We start from the raw sequence: 11,562 nt of genomic DNA on the forward strand, positions 1-11,562 counted from the left end.
ACTAGATGATGTTAAGGTCCTTTCCAACCCTAACTATTCTATGATTCTATGATTCTATTCTATGACTAGGATGTCCTCTCGATGAGAACGATGTAACTTCATGCAAATTAACTGACCACTCCATACACGGTAGGAGGCTTATGGGGAGTTACTAACCTGAATCAAACGGTATAAATACGTGAAATTAGGAAAGGGAAAGCAGGGAAGACTTCATCTTAACTTCTGGGATCAGTTGATGGGCTGAACTTGTCTTCTCCCCCGTACAGATGCCTATTGGGTAAAAACTTTATCTTATGTGCACTAAATAACTAACTCACACCAGCTGTTATTGCATATCACTTCAAGCTTGTTTTTGCAGACAGTCCCTACCACTGGCAATCCATGAACCTTCATTTGTCACAGTTTTATATCAACAAAGCGTGTTATTCTGTAAACTGTCAGTGTTGGTCCTCTGTGGGCACCAGTAGTCGCCAGCACCAAGTAACATAAAGTGGACAGACCTGCTGAGGGGTCCCCGTGATGCTGTTGGTGTGCTTTCCTAAGCAGGTCAGTCGAATCACCTTCTGATCCAGCAGGACTGCTCAGTGAACAGTCCCTATAACAGACTGGCTGGGCATATGGTCTCTGCTTTCTTGGGGCGCTGATAGATCGAACACTAGGGGTTGAGAAAATGCCCCCCCCCTTTACATGACAGACCTGTATTGTCTGAAAGTGACTACCACCAGCCACAACCCAGCATTCTGCAGGGCTGGAGGCGTGAAGCAAGAAAATCTACTGCTATTTTCATTTTGGTAGGTTTCCTGATAATATTTCCATGGACCTTTAAGCTGAACTCTGCTGTATGTCTGGCTCAAGAACATCAAAGCAAACATAATTCCTTACCTGTTATTGTTGTAGGTCAGTGAAGTGAAATTCTTCATGAGTTTCCTACTAATAACCTGTGGGCATTCAGGACCCATTGGATCTAGGACAGAAAAAGATTTTACAGTGGAATGAACATACTCTTTCTTGTACTACCTATCTCCAGCCACTGTAACAGCACACCTATCACCATGACATTCATCACCTCTTCCCAGAAACATAAAAAACCCAAAAGAAACCTCAGCACTTGATTTCTAGGTCTCATCATTTTTCAGGTCTGATACAAGCTCCTAACAGCTCTTATTTTCTTTATAAATGGGATCTCCCACTTCAACACTACACAATCTAAAATGTGTGCATATGCACCTATGCATATATTTCTTTTAATAGATTTCTACCTTTCAATAGATGGTCCTGTCATAAAATACTATTAAAACTGAAACCACACTAATGAATTCCTACTAGCTTCCAAGACCCGTCATTTCCACATTGTCCTTGACTAAGTCCTACAGGGTGACTCCTCTGCCTGCAGCAATGCAGGAGGATACTTACAACCAGGCTTGCCATGTCCTCCTCCATCCCCCCCTGCCACTGAAAATGCCAACAATGACATTTTCACCACTGACAAGGACATACACAAGTTCTATGGAAGATGATAAGTCTTGAAGATTTCAACCAGAATATTCTGCATAGTGGTTTTGAAAACAGCAGTTACTGACATTTTAAAAGCAGAATCCTGAATACAACAGAGGTATGATCACTGTGACCCACAGATCGAACTAATAAGCAAAGAATGATGAAGACAAAAGCACAAAAAGAAAAAGGATGTACTGTGTACTGTTTGCCTCTTGCATCTGGAATACGGAGGCTGGATAAGAGTTTCCAGCTTCTTGGCTTAGGAATAAAATGTGAAAACATAAAACGTGTTTATATGTACAGCACTATTGATAAACTAGGGAGAATCTCAAAATTTCCAATCTAAGCTACCCAAGAGCATCTCATGGTGGCATTCTGACGCAGAGCAGTTATAAAGGAACTAAAAAAGATGAGACAGCCATCTCCCAGCAGATGCAGATCTAGCAACCCTCAACAACATGTAGATCATCAACCTCAGCATGAAACAGGCTGAAAGCAACTGTTGCAGCTAGCTGCAGCTGCTTGACCACTAGCTAGCTGTTTGATCACTCAACTCATTCTGGGCAGCTTCATCATTTTCTACTGCAATAATTACAAAACAAGTCTCAGCATTAAAAAGTCATAGCTTAAAAGTGGAGGAGCTGAAAACTCTTACACTTCTTTTTGATCACTTTCTGGTAGCTGAACTTAATAAGGGTGTCCAGGAACCAGAGGCATCGGGCTTTGTGATCTCTGCTCTTCTCATTAGTGGGCAGGAACTTCAGCTCTTCTAAAACAAAGCAGCAATGGCTGAAGAAGAAAGGAGAGGTTGAGGCTCAAAGAACCAGGAATCAATTTACATTTTCAGAAGGACAGGACACACCTGTAACTTCAGTGCTCAGCTGTTTGAGAAGAGCTCCCTGGACACCTTGAACGGATAGCCCAGGAGGCTGCTTTGTGAGCACGCTTTCCTGTCAATGCTCACCATGTTCAGTCAGACCTTTTTAGTGTGCAACTACTAAGAAGGTCCCTGCACTGCAGAAACTGGAGGCTCTCCATGTGGCACAAAAACTTCATCACAGGCAGGAAGCACAGGTGTGGTATGTGCTCTTCCTGCCCACTTCAGACCCTTAGCATAGCAGCTTAATAGCTCTACATGTATGTCCATGCCAAGCCACAGCAACCTCAACAGCAAACCAGTATTTGGCTGTGACAGTGCCCAGCCACAGGCATATCATGCTCAGCACAGTTCTGCAGTACATCTTCTAGGCACCTGCCTTCAGACCCCACTTAGGATTTCCCCATTCTCTTCCTCTGCATCAGTTCCCCAAAGAGCAACCATGCTGCTGTGCACAGTTTCCTCACCTGTATAAAATTATACCACATATTCCTCAGGGTAAGTGTTGCTTAGCTATGGCTGGATCAAATGTCCTCCTTCTCCACTGAAAAGGTCAGCCTGGGTCCATTGGAGCTGGCAGCAGTAGCCATCCTGCCCCACAGATAAACTACAGCTTCACAGGGCACACCCAGACTATTACGAGGCTGTTAGCAGCAGCATTACCTTCTATCTTGTGTTTTCTTGATGATTTCTTCTGGAGTGATGTTAACAAAGGCTGCTGCTGGAATCCGCAATGCTTCATATTCTGCTGGGGACAGAACTGGAGGGATTTTTTAAAGAAAAGAACAAAAACACCTTTGCTCTCCCTTCTGGTCTGAACAGCCCGCAATGAGATAAGCTATATCCACTCTCATTTTAGGAGATATGGGGTAGGAAAGGAGAAATTATAAATAGGCAGGATATAACTACAACACTTGGAAGCTGGCCAGTAACAAAGGTCTCTAAAGGACTGTAACTGTACCCCTAGTCATGTCTGCATGGCCAACCTCATTCCTAATCTCAGTTGAGCTACTGCCAACAGCAAGGCACAGCATCCTGCTCTTCTGTAGCAAAGAGGCAGGATATGGAACAAATCTCAACACAGTGTTTCCCTGCTGTCAGCTTTTGGCTTGTGAGGGGAGAAGGCTTGGCTCATTCACACACCTTGCAACACTCACTCCTGCATGTCAGACCACTGACATCAAGGCTTACAGGTATGGGAAACTACTCTGTCACAGAAAAAGATACTGTACTCAAACTTGTAAACATTTTCTGGTTTGTCAGCATCTTCATTACATGGTGGGAGGAAGGCGGAGATGTTCTGTACGTCATCTTGGGCCACATCCTGGATCAGAGCTTTGGAGGGAGGCAGGAAAGAAAAGTATTTGCACCATGCGAACAAGAACACCGAGAACATGACCACACCCCAAATCCTTTCTTTAAACACAAGTCTACTCAATGGTGGTTCTTGTGTCAACAGCAGATTAGTCACTGGTTTAAAACACCAGTTCAGTCTATCTCACTTGGGACAGTAGTAAGGAAAAGGCTACAGCTCTTCCCCATTTTGTTTTGTTACTGATACATGTAGGTGGTGACTGTACAGAAAGCATTCCAACAGGCACAGAAAGGCTGACAGCTTCTGACAGGCCTGCTATGTACTCAGCATCCTGGGTTTTAACATGAGTGTCATCATTTCTACCATGAACTTCTTGCTCCTTAAAATTTAGAAAAGCCACTCCAGACTAGACAAAAATCTAGGAAAGAAGTGCACCAAGACAAACTGTTTGCTGATGCTGAATCTCTTGCCTGCAGGGCGGACAGAATATATTTTTTGCACCATGGGTCCCATTGGAGAGCCATTTGGCACAAAGCAGCTTCAAGAGCACAGACATTATCCAGCTGGAACAGAAGGGGTGAGAGCTGATGGGTTCTATAGTCAACAGGTATCTCTCCCATTCATAGCCAGTGAAACTCAGAATCCCAGAAGTGCTAAGGGAGAGGAGCTCTAGAGGTCTCTTGTCAAACCTCCTGCTCAGAGTAGCACTGTCTACAGCACTGTATCAGTGAAAACCTAGATTTGCCCTGCCAAAGCTTGGGAGTCCCCAAGGATGATGAGTCTACACCTCTCTGGGATGTGTTCCAGGGCTCCACCACCCTCCAGGGCAAGACAGTTCCCCCAGTCTCCCATCTGGTCCTCCCAAGATCCAGGTACCACTGCAACTTGTGCTATTGACTCTTGTTGTACTGCCTCGTACTGCTGAGAAGGGTTCAGCTCTGACTGCCCTTCAGGTAGCTGTGGGCTGCTGTTAGATCCTCCCTGGCCTCCTCTTTACCAGACTAACCAAGCTCAGCTCCTTCTACCTCTCCTTGTCAGTTGTGTGGCCCCTGCCTGCTTTTATTGACCTCTGTGACTCCTCTGTCATTTCTTCATCTCCCGCTTGATGAGGGCAGGGAAAATGCATGGTAGCATAGGCTGGATGACACAATACAGATGCAGCTTCACCAGCACTCAGTAGTGGGGTTATCAACTCTCCTTGAAGCACCACAATATGATGCTTTGGAGAGTGAATGTTCCCTGCAATAGTGACAATAACTAAGGCCATGGCAGAGTGCCTCTTCGCTGCAGGCTCCTCCACAGCAGAAGCCTAAGTCCATCAACCTATCTCACAACAGCATGTGGGATCTCACTTGATGGGTCTGTGACCTAGTTTAGGACATGGACCATTTTCCACAGACATGCCACTGTGAAGCCAGTGGTACAGTTCACCATAATGAATATTCAGTGTCTCGGTTCAGACCAGGTGAATGCACTGCTTTTATCCCAGAAAACTGAACCTCAGAAACTCCCAGAAGAGCTCCCACTAATGTCCAGGGACAGACACTGATGCTGCAGGAACCTTTCCTCCTTCAGGCAACTCCCGCACCAAGACTAGCAGGATCAGAAGGAAGCAGTTTCTTTTCCACTAGAAAGATCTGTGAGTTCCTCTACATGTGCCCTTCTCAGGTGTTAGACCAGCTGCCTCCTTGGTCACTCAAAGACAACCCCTTTCTTCTCACCATACTTGGCAAGGAACAGACAGAAAAAGGCACTTCACATTACCTTCATTAAACCCCTGAGACAGTAATATTACCTGTTACTCCCTTTGCATCTACAATGTTTGCTGCTGCTTTTGTCACAGCTGTGTTCAGAATATCATTGCCCACTGCATTCATTCGCCGAGAGTTCAGAGCTCGCTTCTGCTTGCTTGTACCAAAGGCCTCTATGCACAAATCCATCTAGGAAGAGAGATGCAAACTGAAACACACTGCTGAACTGAAGACACTCTGCACACAAGAGGAAAACTCAGCTAACCACCACTTGTCCCACATTCACACTCTCTTAAGAAAACTTCAAACATTTCACCGGGCACAACCCAACCATTCAACAAGCCTTGCTCTGCAAGGATCAGAAAGTAACTGGGATTGTAATCAAGCCTAAAATAATTATCAAAATTCTGCCAAGGGAGGCACTAATAATGCACTATCTCATAGACCTGTAAGGCAGAGAGGGAGTGCTGAAGCTACACAGGTTTACCCAGCAGTAAACCAAACATCAGTCTGAGTAGTGGGATCACAGCAGAATATGATACAGGATTTCAACTTTACCTTCTCCCTGTAGGATTTATTCCAATAATCCTTTGTGTCATCAGGTACTAAGTTATCTATAAAAGAACTAAAGTTAGTATGCTTGGATTGCAGGAGCAAGGACAGAACAGTTATTTGCTACCCCTTTAGCTCTAATCCATTATTAAAAGACTTAGCACATCACTTCAAGATCTCCTCCACAGGACTTTGTCAATTACAGAACACATTGAATAAGAGAGTATATACCTAAAACACAAAAGGAACGACAGACCAATTATTGCTATAAAGTCTATGAGCATAACACATGGACTGCAGCAAAAAGAAAAAATAAGCTCTCAAAAGACAAAATTCTTTGGGTTATCCTCCTGAGGTCAGTAACAAAAAGCAGTTCTGCTCAAGAAAAGCTGTTTTGTTTTTTCAGTGATCCAGTCCCTTGACATGACAATTTCCAGGCTTCGCTCAGCAGAGGATACCTACACAGTGCTGCACTATTCTGAACAGTGACAACTTTGTTACCACCTCCAGAACTTCCACCCTTCCACCCATAATGCTCTCAGGCTAACGTCCACCCTAAATTTCAAGTTAATTCATTCCCCGTTTTCACACCATACAGTGCTTTGGAAGGAGAGTGTAATGTACTCTCCTTCTTCCATGCTGAGGAAATAAAGCAGAAAGGAGGAAGAAAGAGCAGCCAGGGAGGAAACAAAGTACTACTGTCAGCAACCAGGCAGTCAGTAGCTAAATATGTACATAGGTCTAGCATGCTGTGACTCTGGTGCTGAGGTTAAACACCGTATCTTCTTACCTGACAGCAAGGGCTGCATGTTGAATATTTCAGCATTATACACTTCCATTTGCCCAGAGTCCTTGTCTAATACACCAACAAAATACCTGGGAAGAAGAGGGGCAAATCATTAGTGAGACAGAGTCCAGTGGAACTGATGTTTTAAAAAATATGGTGCAAAGCCATGTGTATTCCTCACTCTGCCAATTCTTCTGCCTTGCAAATACAAGTCTTCCAAGCACATTTAGAATGTCACAGTAAAACAAGTTACCTCCAAGGTATGCACATATATATATGTATATATAAAAATATAAAGATTTGTTGCCCTAAGTAAATGTAGAAGTTTTAAGACAACTAAATTAGCTCCAAAATTATAAATTGCCTTTTGTCTTTTTTGATGTGCCAGGACCTTTGGTTTCTCTTCTATATTATGTGTATGTTATGTATAATGCTTCTATGCAGTTTCCTGTGTTTTTAAAGCTTTGGTTCCCTGTGGGCAGTTCTCTGCTTACTACAAGTCACTTTTAAGTCCTCAGAGCTCCTCGGAAATGTGACCCTGCCATTTCTGAAATACGATAATTTCTCTCAGGTAACTTCCTTTTCACCCCACATTTCAGAGGGGCAAGTCCAAATGGTTTATGCAGCTCCTCACCACGTCTCATGACCCACCAAGAACAGGCTGTATGTCACTCTTGGCTAACATGGATCAGATCATCACCTGCACCAGTTTCTTAGACAGCCAGAAGAGTTCATTCTATACGACCTCTTCTGACTGGTGCCTGAACTTCTTCCACTCCATAACACATTTTCCTAGAAGTCAAAACACAGTTTCCGAAGCCAAAACCCACTTGCACAACAAGCTGTCTGCTGCAGTGAGAGCAACACTCTATGCTCTCACAGAAGCTGCACAAACTCAGCGGGAACTTCAGCACCTGCTGGCCAGAAAGGATCTCTGGGCAGTTCCCGCTGTTCCAAGAAGCTCAGAGATTGGGCGGACTCATTGACTTTCCACTCAGAATAAAGAGGTGGTTTGATTACAGGTAGTTTCTGCTCCCTGTTACACTTACTTCAGCAGTTGTGAATGCAGAGTTTTAGGCTATCAGCTGCTAAGAGCTACAGGAATGAATCCACTGGAGGAAATCCTCATACATGCAGCTGAAGCAGATGTGGGAGAAAAGGGACAGAAGGATGGGGTGGGAAAACTTGAAAGAAAAGCAAGAAAGTACTTCATCGATTCTTGCCTGCATCTCTGGAGATCCCGAGGCATGCACACACCTAATACAAAACTAATACTTGAAGCTGAACATATTATCAGCAGTTAGCTTGCCTTGTTAGTTTCCATAGCTCAGGATCTTCAGAGGTGCAGGTAAGAACAACTTAAGCCACTAAAGCTGTATCTTAATCAGTGCCCAGAGATAAGACCGCTAAATCTCCCTAGAAATAATACTGCATTGATATCTGTATCATACATACTCATAAAACTAAATTTATCTTTCAAACTCAAGAATAAAAAGCCCCTTGGTGCCTTTTCTCAGCTATAGTATCTTAAACTGAAGACTGTTATATCTGAAGGTCCAGTTCTCCTTGTTTCACTTCCCAGAGAAAAGAACAAAGAGTAGTATTAGTATTATTTTGACGGACTATTTACAGAGGTGAAACCTATTCCTTTTACAGAATAGAGTATTTCAGCTAGAAGTAGCCTACAGTAATCATCTAGTGCAACTGCCTGACCAATTCAGGGCTGACCATAAGTTAAAGCATGTTATAAAGTGCATTCCCCAAATACCTCTCAAAGACTGACAGGTCTGGGGCATCAAACAGCCCCCTAGGAAGCCTGTCCCAGTGTCTGAACACCTGCTCTGTAAAGAAATGCTTCCTAATGTCCGGTCTTACTCAGAAAATTACACCACCAGGATACCAACATCTAAAAACACCTCCTCTCCCTAGAAGTTGTACCCAGGTCTGCTTTTCACTCTCTCATCTGTACTTTAACTAGTCAGATACAGTCAGGTCAGTACAGTTCAACTAGAGAAGAGATGAGCTATGCAAGCAAACCACGACTCAAGTGGAGTGGATCTACAGAGCAAAGCACTTGGTACCAAGATCCTGACATGCACATTACATACATTTCAGTCTTGTGTAGGCTAGTAGGAGCAATAATATGCATCAAAGGAGAAAAGAAACACCTTTGGGTATAAGAAGGCGAGATTAGTTCACACTGGCTCTCTACGCTTTTGGTGGAGGTTCTGTTAGAGACTGAGAAAGATTTCACATACAGAATACTTAGAGGAAAACAGTGGGATCTGTCCCAGTGCCACAAAGGTCACATTCTTAAACCAGGACATGTAAAGGCTGGTGATTTCACCAATGCTTCCTTTTACAGTGTGTGGCAGCTTGTTCATATAGCAGCATCGTGCTGTGGCCCTGAAGTTAAATGGTGATTCATGACCCAGAAGGTTCCTGGGCAGCAGCAGATGATCTTGACAATTTCTTAACATTAGTTTTATAGTTTCTTAATAACAAAGCTATTTTTCCTACATCTCAACTACATCAAATCATCTCCTTCTGAAGACCTTTTCAAATACATACTGTTTGTATGAAACGTCACAACTTCCAAAGGGATGTAAAGTGCACAAACAATGCAGATGCCAGGTGCTGGAGTCTCCCAACAAAATCAAATCACGGCCTCCATGGGAACTTTTGCGCCACATTTAAGAAAGGCTACCAGGAACTTTGGGTATGAGCAAGGCCTCTGCTTCTGCCTCCAGGTTCCTGCCCCCATTTTGCTAGCAACCCATACCTGCATAGGGAATTACATTTCATAGCTCCGCTGCCAAAGTTATTCCCCACATACGAAAGCCTTTCAGTTTCTGAGACCTGAAAAACAAAGGAAAATTACTTGAGTACAGGGCTCTGAATAACCTCTTCTGCATTTCATTCCCTGGTGCCACAAAACTCTACATTACCAGGCACTGGACACTAGCCCACCCTGAGTATATTCTACATCAGGTCAAAATCTTTAACAGACAACATTTCCTGAAGCCAAGACCATCAATGATATATAATTCTACCTCAGCTTTCACTGTGCCAGAAGATGAGGAACTGCTGCAAAGAAGTCATGGGAATCGTAATTTAAACATACGGTCTATGCGTGTAATGTAATTTTCAATGATCTACCTAAAGGTCTAGTACTGCCAAGTGGCTGCAATTCACTGACTATAAAAAAGAGCTAGCACTACCAAGAACGGCTCAACGATCTAAATGTACTTCAAAATATTTGTTTCTACTATACTACAGTGTATTTCGCCTAAGGACTTTTGCTGAAAAGCCATTTATTCCTCTAGTGAATCATGCATGTAGGCAGCTGTAAAACTTAACAATAGCAGAACAAAGCAACTTCTGACTTTAATCTTGGTTCTCTCTTTAGAGAAGAAAAAATAGAAATTTCCTTATAGTGTAACTTAACAAGAACAACAACAACAAAAAGATTGATAAAGAATCCACTGTGTTCACTGCATAAACATAATACAGCAGATTTTGTGACCAAATGGACATGACTAGTTGTTAAGTAACAGCTTTTCATTTTCAAACATTATTTCCCTCTAGGTTATTAAAATAAATCATGAACACACACACACACACACACACACACACAACTTCAGTGTCTCAACCTCTGCCTGAGAATACCATGTATATATCAAATTTTTGCCAAATAAGTACAAATTTAGCTCTGATGGAAAAGTTACTCTCACACATCCATCTCAATATCATTAATTAAAAACATCCCATATTGCAATTATTCAGATTCCTTTCTGTTCCAAGAGTCAACCCACAATGCCAAGCCCGACAAGGCATGGCCTGATCACGACATGTTCCACAAGAAACCACAGTGGCCCTGCAGAACCTGCATCCACTTCTCCGGGGTCCAAGGACACCTTGTGGGTCTCTGCAGAAGTGCGGGGAGCCTGGCTCACCAGCACAGAGCACTCTGCAGGGGAAGGGAAGGGTTGTCCCACCCCTGATCAGGGCTTCCCTGTTCTGACACCCCCCATCACACCCACCTCCATTATGGCAGCAGCCCACATAAGAATCAGAACTTCACAGAATCACAAAATCAAACAGGTTGGAAAAGACCTTTAAGATCATCAAGTCAAACTGTTCCCAGCACTGCAAAGGCCACCACTAAACCATGTCACTGAGGGCCTCATCTACACCATTTGTGAACACTTCCAGGGATGGTAACTCCACCACTGCCCTGGGCAGCCTGTTCCAATGCCTGACTGCCCTTTGGGGAAGAAGTTGTTCCTAATCTCCAGTCTAAACCTCCCCAGGTGCAACCTGAGGCCATTTCCTTGTCCTGTCCCTTATTACTTGTGAAAAGAGACCAGCCACCTCCTGACTCCATCCTCCTGCCAGGTACTTGTAGAGAGCGGTAAGGCCCCCCCCGAGCTTTCTCTTCTCCAGACTAAACCCTTCCAGTTCCCTCAGCCATTCCTCATCACACTTGTGCTCCAGGCCTTTCAACAGCTCTGTTGCCCTTCTCTGGACCTGCTCCAGCACCTCAATGCCTCTCTTTCAGTGAGGGATCTGAAGTTGCCCAGAACTGAACACAGTATTTGAGGTGCAGCCTCACCAGTGCAAGAACAATCACTGCCCTGGGCTTGCTGAAACACTTCTCATACAGGCCAGGATGCTGTTGATGCCTTAACTTCTTATGAAATCCCAGAGAACTTGGGAAATTTGGAAAACAGTCTTCTCAGTCATGAAGCCTGGGGCTAAGCTGAGAATATATATATATAAT

At 43.8% G+C, this 11,562-nt stretch overlaps 1 protein-coding gene across 1 annotated transcript in view; it reads right to left on the reverse strand.

The window, feature by feature from the left end:
- POLR1E (polymerase (RNA) I polypeptide E, 53kDa) overlaps positions 1 to 9,638 on the reverse strand; it is a gene marked incomplete at its 5' end in the record, with an annotated part of 15,627 nt that extends 5,989 nt beyond the window's left edge. Inside the window, 8 exons of the mRNA XM_010015871.1 lie at positions 883 to 964; positions 2,153 to 2,286; positions 3,038 to 3,134; positions 3,602 to 3,709; positions 5,485 to 5,629; positions 5,999 to 6,054; positions 6,783 to 6,868; positions 9,562 to 9,638. Of these exons, the coding sequence (XP_010014173.1) occupies positions 883 to 964; positions 2,153 to 2,286; positions 3,038 to 3,134; positions 3,602 to 3,709; positions 5,485 to 5,629; positions 5,999 to 6,054; positions 6,783 to 6,868; positions 9,562 to 9,638 (785 nt within the window). The remainder of the gene's footprint in view (positions 1 to 882; positions 965 to 2,152; positions 2,287 to 3,037; positions 3,135 to 3,601; positions 3,710 to 5,484; positions 5,630 to 5,998; positions 6,055 to 6,782; positions 6,869 to 9,561) is intronic.
- Positions 9,639 to 11,562: the final 1,924 nt, after the last annotated feature.

Source organism: Nestor notabilis, unplaced genomic scaffold, assembly GCF_000696875.1.
Source record: "Nestor notabilis isolate BGI_N333 unplaced genomic scaffold, ASM69687v1 scaffold6566, whole genome shotgun sequence".
In the NCBI taxonomy this organism is placed as follows: Eukaryota; Metazoa; Chordata; class Aves; order Psittaciformes; family Psittacidae; genus Nestor; species Nestor notabilis.